At 42.0% G+C, this 15,071-nt stretch overlaps 1 protein-coding gene across 4 annotated transcripts; it reads left to right on the forward strand.

Annotated features, from left to right (window-relative positions):
- The first annotated feature begins 43 nt into the window (after nucleotides 1-43).
- On the forward strand, nucleotides 44-9,788 carry TNFRSF4 (TNF receptor superfamily member 4). Of its 4 annotated transcripts, XM_083803085.1 has the most exons (8): nucleotides 44-1,945; nucleotides 2,274-2,357; nucleotides 4,803-4,925; nucleotides 5,271-5,372; nucleotides 5,780-5,846; nucleotides 6,374-6,603; nucleotides 6,768-6,893; nucleotides 7,709-9,788. In XM_083803085.1, the coding sequence occupies exons 3-8, from the start codon at nucleotides 4,811-4,813 to the stop codon at nucleotides 7,777-7,779; spliced, it is 711 nt and encodes a 236-aa protein (XP_083659211.1). In that variant the 5' UTR covers nucleotides 44-1,945; nucleotides 2,274-2,357; nucleotides 4,803-4,810; the 3' UTR covers nucleotides 7,780-9,788. The 4 variants fall into 4 exon arrangements, with proteins under 4 accessions (XP_083659211.1, XP_083659208.1, XP_083659209.1 ...); XM_083803082.1 differs by having other exon boundaries at nucleotides 44-2,357; XM_083803083.1 differs by having other exon boundaries at nucleotides 44-2,357; nucleotides 7,712-9,788.
- Nucleotides 9,789-15,071: the final 5,283 nt, after the last annotated feature.

Below are 15,071 nucleotides of genomic sequence, written 5' to 3' on the forward strand. Positions count from 1 at the left end.
AGTTGTTGATTTTAGGTTTCTCAGTGAATGGGAAAAAATGGAACTCTTCAGAGGACAGACATCAAAATATGATTTGAAAGAACTGTAAGAAACGGCTAAATTCAGGTGATAATCTTGTGTTGAAAGGAGTTTGGGCAGACTGATCTGGGAAGTTGGCCACATTAGCCAGTCCCCACTGTCTTCCACACTTACTTATTCCCCACATGTACCTGATTGCAGAGTCTATGGAAATTCAGAACAAAATCCCCTGTCTAAAAATGTTCAATAAAAGCAGGACAGGGTCTTATTTTTGACGCACAGCATGGCTCAGGCTCACCACTCTGAAACTCTTCCTGCTGCCACTGAAGCAGCTGCCTCTAGGCTGCTTTCTGGGAACAGTCTGGTGTGCATTGTCCCCATGGCAATGTCAAACAGCATCTGGGAGAGGTTCATTGGCATTGCCAAAAACCCAGCCGAGGAGTGTAGTAAATGCCAGGGTTATGTGGTTATGCCATGTTTTATTTACTTGCATAATATTGGCCACATAAAGGACTCTGGCAAAACCAAGCCTGGTAATGCTTAAGGATGCTATACGTAAAAGTTGAACTGAAAGTTTGTGCACTGACTGCTTTCATTAATGTGTATTTCATTTGTATTAAAGCATCCTTAAAAAAAACATCCTTAAAAAGAACCTCAGTGTTTCGTCATTGCTGCTCTAGCATTTGGAGAGTTTTCACTTTAAATGTATGTAGCAAATTTTAAACTATACCTTGCTTCTGAATATCATGAGAGTTTGTTTTCAGTTTCCTACTGAATAATAATTGACTTACTGAACAAGTAAAGTCTGCTGCTGTTTGTGTAAGAATACTTTTTAAAAGTCTGGCTGGATGCTGTTGAGGGAATAACAGAGTCATGAGGCGTAAAGCCACTTAAATATCGAGTGTGATCCTACACTTGGAAGAGATTTGGATATTTCCTGCATGCAGATTCTGAGCGTGAAGGTGGTGAAGTTTAGCTGGTCTGGTTTACGTGTTCTGTCGGCTCTGCTCCCTTTTGGAAGGAACGGCTTTAAGGTATGACTTCTTTCCCATAATGATTGTTTTCCAAAACGTTTGGAAAATAGGAGAAGTAGAAAACCAGTTAGTGTTCTGCCTTACTTTTCTATCTTCCCTCCCACTCTTAAACAGTCTTGCAGTAACTGAAGAAAGAAATGAGAAGCAGCAGTCTGGCTAAAACATGCCAGCTGTATTGCTGCGCAGTCCTTCCAGGTACTGCAGGCTAATTGGGCATCCAAGTGTGCTTCTGTTCCAATGAAGTCTTTACGTTTACATGTAAACTGACAGCAGATCCACTTTGGTAAGTCTGGATGTGTTTAATGTGAATAAACCATCTGATTACTGTAGGACGTCTTTTTTTTATTTGGGCTTTTACAATAAGGATTGCTGAAATCTCTTGGCATTGGAAGAGTTTTCAGTTTGGATCCTGGGTCAATAACATCAGACTAGTAAAATTCTGGTAGCGAATCTGGATAACTAAACCTATTAATTCTAGCGTGATCACCTTTTGGTCTATTCCACGTGCTTGGGTCAGGTGAGGGTTGGACTGCAGTGCTACTGTGCTGCGCCCCAACCTTGCTGTGTTATTGCTGGTTTGTACAGCAGGAGGGAGTTGCATTCAGGGGGTTTGCTTCCATACAATCAAATAGGCATCAAAAATAGCTGGTTGTTTTTATGCAGCAATAAAAGTCACGGCTTTACTGTCCCAGCGAGACCAAGGGTCGAGAATCCATCGGCACCTCACCTTTTAAGGAGTAAGGCTGTGTGGGCTATGTTTCATTTCACATGTGCCTCAGATCTGTAAGGGTTTTCAGCTGTTACCTCGGCATTGCTTTAATTTTCCTCCCTACGAGAACAAGGACCACCTAGTTCTCCTGACATCCAAACCACGTACGTGACACTGCTGAGAGGTACGTACCAGGCCAGAGGTGCTCTCTTTTAAGGCAAAGTCTTTTCATAACACTATTCAGCATGCTGTCTTTCTATCTCTGAGTATTTCAGTTACGAACTGCAAAAAATAAGCTTGCCAAGGGGTGGGAAGAAGTATGGGGGCGGGGAGCACTTGCTGGGAAATTCCCAGCAACCGACATATGAATTTGTTCTGGTCGCCAGCAGTTTGCTGTCATCTCTTCCAAGAGTTTGCTGCAGTCAGAATTTGGTGGGGAAAGCAGGGCTGCATTATGGTGGCTGTAGCTTTTTCCTTGCGTTATTTTACCATTTTGTTCTTGCTGCTGGCAGTCGTTTTTACCTGTTGCTTGGGGTTGCAGTGCAAAGAACATCAATATCCCTTTGGTGAAAAATGCTGCAAGTACTGTGCTCCTGGTAAGTGATTTTCCCTATATATTTGTTGTAATTGTTTGATATAATATCTATCAGTTAATAACCCAAAAGGGGTGGGAAATAGCTTGATGAAAATATTCAGGTTAGGAAGCATAACATGGAAAAAAAAAAAGCATTTGATGAGCACTTATCACTCTAGACTGACAGATTATTTCTGTAACATACTAAATTTAGGGATTCTCTTCTTTGAGACATTTCTTTTGTGTGGTCTGAGTTTCCTACTGTGTCAGCCTCATACACTTTCATTGTGGGAGCGTTATCTGAGAAAAGAGGCTATCATTTATGTTACTTTTTACCTATTAAAAAGACATTCAACCCAGAAATCTTGTGTAATAACAGAAAAATTCAAGTAATTGCTATAGATATTTTGTAAGCTTTTATTAGCAAGGCTTACGCTACTTAAGACAAGGTGTTTTTTAAGGAAAAAGATAAAACTAATTAAAAGTGAGTTACAGATATTAGGCACACAACTTTTGTTGGTCTGTGAAGAAATTCCACATTTATTTATTTTTGCCCAGTGAAGGGAAGTAAGAGTCTGATTCACAGATCTAGATTAGCAAAGCATGACTTGACAAGATCTGTTTCTCCTTTTTATAAAAAAAGAGTATAAATTTTAGATTTTGGATGTCTTTTGGATGTCTGGATGTCTTTTCCGCATCCAAATATCATTGAAAACGATGCTGAGAAGCAAAAATGCAAACTAGCAAACCTCAAACACTATAATAGTTGGGTTTCATTAAAGTAATGGTTGTGATGCAGTGTAACCACAATTAACAGGTAATTTTGCTGTTCAAGGGGCAATCAATATTGACTGTAGTAAAAGTGTACATTCACACCCCTGGAAGGTGTTCAGATCACATCTGTAAGTGCAGTTTCAACTTCAAATCTTGCATGAGGCTTTATGTGCCTCTTCCACAGTAGTTGCTTTCTCTTTTTATAATTCTCTACTACATAAAATTGATGCTGTGTGAACGGATGCAGAAGAAATTGAATGTAGTATTATCTTCAAAGATGCTGATGGGGATAAATCCCCATTCAACCTGAAATCTAAGACTTGAGGCAGTTGCATTATTCTCAAAACTGTTAAAATCTGAACGTTTCTCAATTCAGGTTAAGGAAATGCATGCTTGTATGCAGACACAGATAATCCTTTATATTTAAATTTTGTTGCTTCTTATTCTGAAAGAGCTCTTACCAGTTTTTTTGCTTTGTTAGCTAATCTGCTGATCACGGGGAAATTCCTACATTTCTTCCTCATCATGTAGGTGGTGAAAATGGAGAAATGAATTATATATACTGTGGTTGCTCAGAATCTCCTGTTCTTTGCCACTGACAACACTCAATAAAATACAGAGGAAAATCAGAGTGAGCAAGAGGCTTGGTGCTCATTGTTCACCTATGAAATGGAAAGAGCAGGACCAAAATGAAAGAATTATAGGAGAATAAGGACTAATTAAGGATAATATTTAGCTTCAGCTGTAAAACCCTAGTCATTAAAGCTGTTACTGCAGCCTGTGCTGTGTGGAGAGAAGCCAGTGAGATTGAAGGAACGTGTCTGACTCCTTTTCAGAGGCTGGTTGTTAACTTGCTGTTTCAATTTGGACAAGTAGTTTTGCTCACAGATCCTGGTGCATAAATCAGTTCTTCCATGAGTGTGCTGTGTGTCATATGGGTTAGTATCTGGATGCAAACGTTCAGAGCTGGGGCTCTAAATGCAATGTGTGATGCATGTATGCTGTTGGGAGTAGTAGGAAATGCCCGCCTTACATCTTGTTCTGTCTAGCTGTAAATAAAATGGAGCTGGTAGCGTTCGCTGATGGATGGTAATGCAGATGTAAATCAAAGCACAAAGCCATTCATTCATGCCTAATGGGCTTTCAGGATGCCAACAGAAAGATACATACAAACATATGTTCTCGAATGCTTCACTATTGAATTGCCTTGAAACCTAAACAGTCTGTCATCATATTATCTGTTCCGGATTACTTTGACTTGAACTGCATGATATATCTAATAAGGGAAGGCAAGATCTGTCGCAAAGCCACTGTATTACATAGATAACAGACCTACTACCATGATAAAAACTGCTTTTTTTTTCCTCATTGACATTGGCTGCAAACCCTGATAGCTAAACCATGTGAAGTAGCAGTCTGGAGAAGTGATGCATGGAACGTGCTGGGATACTAGGAATGCTTCAGGGACCTTGACTCTTAGCAAGTCAGCAGGCCTTTATAGCCTGCTTAATTTACAGGGATGCTATGGGACAAATTTCTTAGGGATTCTGGCATATCTAAAGCTGCTGAATGTTTCAGTCAGAGTTGTAAGTGGAACTGTGATTTTCTGGGCACTTCTTGTTCTAGTGTGTAAAAATGAAGAGGATTTCCTTCTGATAACAGTCAGTTGCTCTTCCTGTGTGGCCTTTTTTAGGTGAAAGAATGAGAGGTCGCTGTACAGCAACAACAGACACAGTCTGCGCCCCTTGTCAAAACGAATACTTCAGTACTGAGTACAACCACAACTTCTGCAAGAGCTGTACAATCTGCAAAACGAGTAAGTCGGTTGTACAGCTGTCAGTCCTCAATAGGAAGCTGAGAGGGAACAGTCTTTGTGTGCTTTCCTTAAAGGCTGATCTCATGCAGCCTGTCTCCTGAGAAAACCGAGCCCAAAGACTTTCTGGGTTATCATTTCAATAGCTGGTATCTCCTGGTTGATACTAACGATAGAGCCTTCAAAGGGAAGCGGGCTTATGCTGCCTGAAAATTCGTTTTTCAAGAATTACTGCTAAGCTTTGCAGAGTGTTTCTACACACAGTTGATAGGCACTGAGTGATTAATTTGTGCTTTCTAATCTCTTCTCTCCCTTGTCTAATCTCTTGTCTCCCTTTATTGTCCCTAGCAAAGGGGAGCGTGGAAGTGAAGAAGTGTGAGAAGACTTCTGACAGAGTTTGCAGGTGTATAGCTGGTTACATGCCAGATGTCAGATATCCCCTGGGGAGTGGTAAGTTGGGGACATACTATTTTCTAGCCTCTTGCTTCTGGTTCAGATGAGACAGTTGCCATTTCTAGTACAAAAGCTGTTGTCATTTATCTCAATGGTATCTCCAAGCAAGTGTTTATAGCAGTTGTGCAAACTGCTACTGCATAACTTGAGCTGTCAAAAATCTCAATGCTCTCCTCATTAATATGCATAATTAGCCTGTAGAGAAGACAGGAAACCTTGCTAGCTGCAGACTAAAATGAACCACTGGGCATGCCATGCTACTTCTGACTCAACATAGCCTATGGTTTCTGTAGGCTGCGTGCATTTTGTTGGGTCTGTTTTAGAAGCTGTTAGCATAACTACTGCTGAGCTACTACTATACAGTTACATTGCTAACTGAACTCAAATTCTGCCTTTTTTTTCAGTATGCTTACCATGTCCTGAAGGGTTTTATTCCACAGGGGGAAATGGAAGCTGTCGACCTTGGACCAAGTATGTATCACTGAGCCCAACACATTCAGAGCAATGTTTTGGGTTTACCTTTGTAGCCACTGATGCCCAAGTTATGATGTGTAGAATAAACAAGCAGTAAATGCAGTGAAACCACATTGCTGATTACTCCCAAGACACCAGCACAGTTTCTGTGCACTGATTTGAGGCATCTGTCTCCTTTCTGTCCTTTCTATCTTCACCTATGGCAACAGCAGTATTCTCAGCTTTTTTTATATTTAAAAATCTGGAGATGTCTGTAGCAAAAAGTTCCCTTGCCAAACGCACCTGTACTTCAAGGCTACTATATGCACAGATGCTAACAAAAATAGAACTTCAGTTTTTCTGGTAATAACTTGGATTAGTTTAATTGTTCCTTATGTATCTGTAGAACCTAGGAAAGGTGAAGCCTGAGTTTGTATTGATAGAACGTGGATCACAGTGTTCACTCTATTGTTCCATGGAGGTGGCTAATAAAGTCGTTACTGCAACTATGTGAAGAACTACACTAATTTATTTTACATCTGTAGCTGCAGCAGTGTTGGGAAAACAACTCTTCGAGCAGGAACAAAAACAGATGATGCTGTTTGCAGCAGCCATGTGACACAGTCAACTCCTCAGAGTGCAACACCTGCTTTGGATCTTTCTACTGCCAACCACAGGAATAACACATCGCCTACAGTGCTCTCACCTTCCAAATCCAGTGTGATCCCTTCTGTTATTTGCTCGGATGCGAACAGCCCCACAGAGACTAACTGGGGTAAGGAGACAGAATGACCAGTCTAGTCTCTCTATTTGAGAGCTAGTTGTTCATTTTCACTTGAAACTGATCTCATCACAAATGAAATGAGTCTTTCTCATGGAAATTCCAGCTAGAATCATAAATCTTTTGTTAGTATATTCTTTTTATATTTTTTTTACCAGGATCTCTATCACTTATCCTTATTTGTCTGATATTACTTATGGTGTCTGGAATGTCCATCTTCCTGTTGATTATCCAAGCAGCCAAAAAAACGACCAAGAGGAGGCCTTATAGGAGCAACCATCAGAGTGAGTATCTTGTTAGGCAGAAAAATATATAGGAAAGAGGATAATCAGGGACGAATAGTTGCACTTTGATTGTTTCCATCATAATGAAATCTACCTGGCATTAACCACAGATGACATTGTGCTACTCAGCCAATGTTCACTCCTCTTCTTAGTCCTGGTGCACTGGAGGTCATAGTATCTCAAGGTTGCAGTGTTATAGAGCAGAGATTCCTCTGCCTGTTGCTGTGTGGAAGGATTGAGTTTCTAGAATGTGCTGCTGGAAACGACGTGAAATTATTCCTGTACAGCTCTTGATGTGAATCATTAGAACAGTGTATCATTAACTAATGGACTTGATTTGTAGTCTTCTTTTTCTCTCATTTTTATCTCCTATCTTCTTTTCCCCTTAATCCCTCAAAAAAAAAAAGCAATGAATTTGTGCATGGAATTCTATTCAGTACAGAGAGGATCCAGAAGCAAGAATCTTTAAGAGTATAGTGTACACTTTTTTGCCCACAAAGAAGTGAATTGTCTTGAAGTGTCTCCTGCAAACACAGGAAAGGTTTGACTGAGAAGAACCAAGCTTTCTGTTTGGAATTTAGTGGTAGCTTGGCTCTTGATTCAGCCCACAGCTGCCTCATGTTCCATTCATGGAGCAGTGGTATAGTTTATTTTCGGTGTTCCTTGTGCTTGGTCTTTCCTTGCACTGGCTGTGGAAAGTCAAGCAGCAACCAAAAGTCACTCATAGGTGCCTAGTTGTCCGTGAACCTAAGAAAATCCCTGAGTTTCCTTTGCCTTTTGCTCTGTACGTTATTTTTTGTGCGTGTGTCTTTCAGAAGAAAGGAGCTTTCGAATTCCTGTCCAGGAAGAACAAATCGACTCCAATTCCAGTCTCATCAAAAACTGACTTGACGTTGCGTTACTGTTTCCTGCATTTCTGAGCCGATCAATCGTAACAACTAACGTGACACAACTTTCAGCGGCTATCTGTGTGGATGTATGTAGTTGTTTAATTGCACTTCCAGTCCTTTGGGACTCCTTGAGTCGTCCCTTTGGCATTAGGACCCATGGGAGTAGCTGCTCTCAAATCATGACTCTTCCTATTAGGCAGATCCTGTGCACAGCATCCCTGGTACTGGGCCTGAGTTGATACAGTCCTCTGTGCGTTTCTAGCCACTTGTCTTTGGGCTGCAGAAGGTGTTTGCTCAATGATTAGCTCTTACAGCTTTGTAAACTTACATACAGGGAAAATTAAAAGACCTGCTTTATAATTAGGTTTATATCTTGCCCTACAATTTTGAGGTGCTGAGCAGGGTGTGTCTCTTCTCTCAGTGGAGCCATTTCGAGGGTTTCAGTTGGGCTCCCAAAGGAGCTCTCTTCATTTTAGGTGGAGAATCTCCATGGATGGACCTAGCCAGCTTCCTTTGTGCTTCCATTTTGTTTTTCCTTTTTTTTTCCTTAGTCAAAATAAGTGGCATATGTCAACTGTGCCTCCAGAGACGGTTGTCACAGCTGCTAATTCTGGTGCTGGCTTTTAAGCAACAGTTAAGAGATGGCTGTTCAGTGCCATTTCTTTCGGGCAGACCCATTGAGAAAATGTCACGTTAACATTGAGCAGCATCCCCACAGGCCAACAAATGGAATTATTCACCGTCATTGAGTAGCTCCAGATCTCCAAGTGTTTGGAAATCTCTGAGATCTTCATTGGTGTGGAAAGTAGAATCCATGTACTCACTGCCAGAATGCAAAGGGAATTGTAATTTCTGATTAGAACATTATTAGTGAAAACTAATTCAGAGCGGGGGAAAATAGAGTACAACCTGTCTGCATTATAGACTTTAGTAGTTGCTGTATAAAACTGTTTTATCTATAAGCTTTGTGCATACAACATGCTCTGTGCTGCTTCTTGGTGGATGTTCTCTTGTGCTGAATATCCTGGTGTGTCTGTCCCCAGCAAGGCTGCTTCAGTCAAGCTTGAAGAGTAAAATAGCTTAGTTTGAACCACTTCTGTGGGAGTTGATTGCTTGCTTTGAAGTAACGCCGTGGACGGAGAAACCCACAAGCAAGTTTGTTTCCAGGTGGTCTGGATTTGGGGAAAACCTTTTTATGTCCTAAGTTTAGTAGCATGTACATGGACACTTAAGAGTTTTTCTGCTGATGAATGCTAACTTTGTGGTGATAACTCCCTAGATGTTGCCTCTTGATAAGAGGCAAGCTGAACTTTTAACACAGTGTTGACCATATGGGCCTTCAAGAGTTGCATTTTTGCAAAGATATGTGAAGATCATGAAACAGTGGATACGTGCCTAAACTATGCTCTGACTGTTCGTATGGATGCTCACTTCTGCATACTGTCAGTGGAACCTGCCTCAGAACTGAAGAAGTTTTCTTCACGTGGTCTGTTCACAGTTAAAATACACCTGGTTGTTTGCATACTGTTTGAAATTAATTTTACTTCTGTAATGTTTTTTTCGCGAGTTAATCGATGTGTCTTTTTAAAGAACCTTGAAATTTTAGATAACAAATTCAAAGCCTAATGTCTGAGAGACAAGTAAGTGTTATTTTCAGTAACTTTTGATGTAATTTAAATATCTCGGTGTAAAAGTTTGAGAAGGGAATTTGAAAGTTATATCATTCAGAAGTGTTTTCACTTCAAATACTCCTTAGTAGGTAACTCATTATATATTTTATATACACAGTACCAAAGCATATGGCAAAATATGCAGCATGGAAATGTATTCAAGAATACAACTGGTTGTCTAGAAACATGTTTTTAAACATGTTTCATTATATGTTATACATATGGTGGACTTAGTGGCTTCCTATTTTGAAGTGCATATACAATGTATATAAATATTTGTATTATATATGAGGTATAGTACTGACTTTTTCAAATAAATTGTAGTAGTGGCTAGATGTGCATGTTTGATGTGTATGATTGGGGAGTACAAAGAAGCCAATGGTATTACTCCAGTGTGGGAGCTTAAGATGAGCATTAACTTTTCAGAAGGTTCCTGTATTGGAGCATTTGACTCTTAAAAAATTATTTCAATTGTCAGGGGCCCTCTGAAGACTTCTAGTTCTTTTGTTAAAGTCATGTGGGGGCCTTTTAGACTACTCTGTTCATCCTGACCTGGCGTGACATCTTGTCATTTTACAAGCATGGTGGAGGGTGTTCGTTAATTGCTAATTAAACTTATACTCAGCTGTTGCACCATCATAGCCACTGACTGCAGTGGGTGTAGCCTGAGCCCATGGACCCTGACCTTTCCTGAGACTGCCAATGAGAGGAATTCCCTAATTGTGCTAATTGTGACAAAGAAGAGGTGTGGGAGCTTGTTCTCTGCTGTCTGGGCTGAAGTATATCAAAATTTTTGAATAGCTTAGATTTGGCCACAGTGACCTAGCTGCAAGAATAGAGATACCTGCTTTGCTTTAAGTGTAATTCTCACAAAAAGCTGGATCACCAAATGGGCAAACCTATGGCTTAGCAGGCTTTAAGTTGACACGCTGTCTGGGTGAGCTGAGCGAGCGGTGCAGTATCGTGCTTTGTGAATTGTGCCCGGTAGCAGTTCCGACCTGAGCTGCTGGGAGGTTCGAGACGATAAGGCTCAGCCCTTTCAACAAAAGTTATGAATGTAGAGGTCTTTGAAAGCGTGTTGTGGTCTAGATGCTGTCATCTTGCTGTGAATTGGGCGGTGGAGTACAATGGATGAATCTGGGAAATGGATTCCAGAGAGCATGCGGCCAGTTCTCAGAAACAATGCTTATCAGGTTTGTAGCCTGCCCTTCCGAGGCAATACTGCTCGTACCACGTTTCCACATAACTGAGCACGGTGCAGATAAGCGATGAGCTATCTGAGGCTGTGGGGGTAATGATGGCAACGCAGCCCACAGGAACAAATGAGGTGCTGATGGAGGTGCTGCTGTGGCAGCAGAGAGACGCTGTGGTGTGGGCTCACCAGCTGCTTCCACGAATCTTTCTTGTTTTCTGCCCTCCGGCTGAGCTGCACAGGAAGATGCTTGAGTGCTCTATGTTGTTGTGCCCTCCTACAGCCTTCTGTCCGGGAGATTTCCTGGAAAACGGGGGCTGGGCTGTTCCCTCTGGCGGAAGAACAGAATGGTGGTGGCCCTGGAAGCGCACAGCCAAGCGAGGGCAGCTGAGCACGAGTTGAATTTGCTTATCAACGTGGGAAAGTGGAGAGAATCCAGCGGGCCTTGTGGCTTTGTGGCTTGTGTGCATCAGCAAGTCTGTGCTGCTGGCTTTTATAGTGACATGTGACTGTGAGCCTGTCCGTGCTGCTGTAGGACTTCTGTATCCAACCCCTGTGCCGACGACCTATAATCCTTTTTGCAGTTATACCACGGTAATGTTTAATGCTTATGTTTATGATATGATTTTTTTGAGTATTTGGGTGTTGGTAGAGTGGTTTGATAAACTGATGTAGCTACTTTGCTCTAAATAAAGGGATAACGTTTAAAATTTATGCTCAGTCTTGTTGCTTTCCTGTCAAAAACCTGCTTGGGTTTTTCATTCCAGAATGAAAACCATGGAACAAACAAGCTCTAAAACCCCCAGTTAAAAATAGGCAGAACCTCTTGAACACCTTGGTGCTGCTTTCAGCCTACATTTGTCTTCCTACGTGCTAGAAATGAAACTTTCCCTTCTCAAAGATACGGGCTGTGTCACAGAGTAAGTTCCTGTTTTTCAGCCATTCAGATTTCCCCCTTTTCAGGCACTCGAGTGACACGGGCGGAGTTGTGCTGCTTCATCTAAGCTGATGAAGATAAGGCTATACCAGATTTTTTTTTTCTGGTATAACACAATTAAGTGCCTTTTTTTAACTTAAAAAAGCCATAAGCCTCTCTTTCTGATTGCAAAGATACCAATTTCTTTTATTATGCAAACAACTGTAAGCTCTGGTTTTAGCGTGAACTATAGTGGCAGAGTAGTTGAAGTTTTATGATTTGTAAGATAAATGCGTCTTAGACACCACAGAGCCCTGGCTCAGGAATTCATTTAAGCACATGTAAGACTTTCTGCATCAATATTGTCACTAAAATTTGACCTCTTCGTTGTTTTAAGAACCATCTATAAAAAAGGCTATAATTTTGTACTTGAGAATAAAGCCAATTTTTCCATGAATAATTTAACTTTTTAACTGCACTAGCCATGACTTACAGGGTGTGGGATCAGCATGTTATATTATTTGTTTGGAATTGCTTCGCTCCACAGATGGAGATTGTTATGGGACTGCTGCAAAAAACCTTTTGAAAAACAAATTTCTCCTTTGTCTTTTTTTTTTCCCCTCCTAAAATACATGACAAGTGCCTACTATTATGGCTACTGCAGCTCCTATGTCATGCATTTTCTCTTCCTCACCACCTTCTCCTCTGACCTGGAAGTACACCAGAATGACTCAGGTTTGCCATGAGAAACTTCAGAAAGGTCACATCTGCTGATAACACAGTGGCAAGCTGAAGAGGAAACGCACAGCTTAATAACGTCAGTGACTTGAGTTTCTAGCCTCTGTCTGGTTTCATAAAGTTTCCCTTTATGAAATGTCAATGTTTTTACTACCCAGCCTGTGCTCCTCCGTTTTTGGGGAGTTGCCACTGCTGGTGGCCAGGCAGTGTAAGTAACACACAGAGGTGCTGTGTGTGTGCTGCAGGCTACTTAGAGCTACTTAGAGCTGCTCAAAGGAAGGATCCAGTCTTTGTAAAGCCCCTGTTTGTTTTTTTTTTCAGGGTGAGAAGAATTTATCTTGCCTAGAGAACCCACACGTGGCACTATGTGAACCGCTTCTGCTTTTGCTACATTGCTTGACTCCTGCAACCCCAGCTTTATCTGGTGCAGGTTTGCAGGGCAGTAATTCTCCCCATGGGCCAAAAGAGGGCAGACCTTAAACAGGCACAGCAAATACCCCAGGCTCTTCAAGCCCCCATGGTAGCCAGTCCCATTCACTCCAAAATCCCAAAGAGTGAAAGGAACACGTAACAATTTTGTCTTCTAGTTTCCAGCTGCAACCAGATCACTGCTCTGTCAGTTGTCAAAGGGTATCTTGCTGGAGATCTGCTGTCCCTGTCTCCATCGTGGTACCAGGCTCGTGTGCTCGCTGCTGCCCTGGCTGCTCCTCCAAGCTTCCCGCAGCCCACCAGAGCTGCTGCTCTGCTGCAGGTACAAGAAGTCACATCACCTCATGTGAGCTACTCTTCCTACCACTGTCATGCCCCAGCAAAGGGATCTATAATACAGACTGACGTTTGCTTTCCAACAATATAGACAAATTCTGTACAATGGTATGAATCCTTTAGTCAGCAATGGAGTTTTCTACAGCGGGAGAGAAAGAGCTTATGAGGTACAGCTTACAAGGCAATTTCTACCTTGGTCTAACATACAGTCATTCAGAAATTACATAGACTTCATATGAATAACCTCTTACTTGTAGAAGTGCATGGCTTGCTGCTTTAATCACCCATTATAAGAAATCAGCAAAATCTCAATGTCAGGAAACAAAAAACTCTCCCTGACTTACCATTGACAGCACCAAGTCCAAGCAGTGTCTGTAAAGCCACAGGCCTTGCAAGAATTAATTACGTTTGAGAAGCGGTTACACTATTGTCATTTGTTGTTGTTGTTCTTCCCAAAAGGTAATTTGAACAGTCAGCAAACCAGTGCCTCCAATGACCTCAAACAAAATGAAAACTGTAAAATGAGTCACCTGGCAGCGTGTGTAACACTCATCTCGTGGCGAGATATTAAGGTGGGTGAAACTAGAACTCACAGCCAGCTATGAAATTAATCTTGGAAATGAGTGCCCTGGAGAGGTGCAAATTGCCAAATTGTGTGCTTCAGCAGGTGGAAGAATCCCCTGGTTCTTCCTTCAAATCTCATCCCTGAGCACCCCTCCTAGTGTTGTGCATGCAGGTCATGGTAGCACAGAGGAGGGAGAAGGGGCTGGGGGATCTGTAGTAGCTTTTCTTCTGTTCCACCACTGTGTTCACCTGTGTTCACCTATGCCCTGAACCGATAGCTAGGTATTGGCATGTTCCTTGGGAGACTGGAGCGTGAGATGAGTCACTGCACTTGGGATCTATGATAACATTTGTTTCTGTGTCTCTCTCCTTTGCTGAAGGGAGGAAAGGAAACCCATCTTCCCTGGGTCTCCTGCTGCATTGAGGCCTCACTCTCAGAAGCGAGGTTCATTTTTGGAGGCAGTCACACAAGATTAAGACCCCTTCCTCCAAGACTGAGAAACTAGAGCCTGACATTACAGAGACCATTCGGTCCAAACTCCGCAGACTTGTACTGGATGCTCCTGGATTTGGATGCTCCTTTGTACTGACAGCTGCAGACTCTGGACCAAGAGGCCTTTCTGAACATCTCAGCCCCTAGCTTCATCTCTTTGCCTGTTCTAGACTGTGCCATGTCCTTCTGTTGCATGCAAAGGAGAAAGTATGGTATAAGTGCTCAGCCAACCCTGAAAATTGCATTACTTCCTATGGCCTATTAACCCTTGGGATTATAATTTTGAACACAGGTCAAGTGGATTGACAGAACCTCTGCTCGTGTAGGAAGTCGAAAAATGTAAGGATTACTGTTTTCTGAAGTGTTTAGTTTTAGTCAAACTTTGTTATAGTTAATTTTGTAGCTCCTGCTTAATACAGCCACCAAACTGGTGAAGAGGAGATGAGAAAACTGCTGCTTATTGCTGGGTGAAATGGGCATTTGTTCTACCAGTAGGTGCAGAGCCTGCTGAGAACCCGGCCGGGTCAGGCAGCAGGATGGGACCCGGGCCCTGGCGGTAATGTCATGCAAAACACACAGGGCTGAGCAAGAAAGGGTTGGCAGATGAAATGTCACTACCTCAGAGACAGGTAAGATTAGCTTTAGAAAATCCCCAGAGATTTTGCAGCCAGATAGTTGTGTTGCCTCTGAAAGGTCACTGCTGACTCAAGTGGTTTAGTCTTGGCATGTGCTATTGTCTGTTATCTGACCGTCATGTCCTATCATCTGGCGGTGTCTGCACATGACTGTAGCGCTTCGACAAGAACAAAAACATGTAGAGACCAGTTCAGAAAGCACCAACATTCCCAAACATAGAGGGAAACGAGTGATCTGTTCCCAAACATAGGGGGAAAATCGGTTCCTAGTCTGACAAACACTTCCCAGCAGGTGAGACCAGCAGTGTTTTTGAG

Source organism: Anser anser (assembly GCF_964211835.1).
Source record: "Anser anser genome assembly, chromosome: 17".
In the NCBI taxonomy this organism is placed as follows: domain Eukaryota; kingdom Metazoa; phylum Chordata; class Aves; order Anseriformes; family Anatidae; genus Anser; species Anser anser.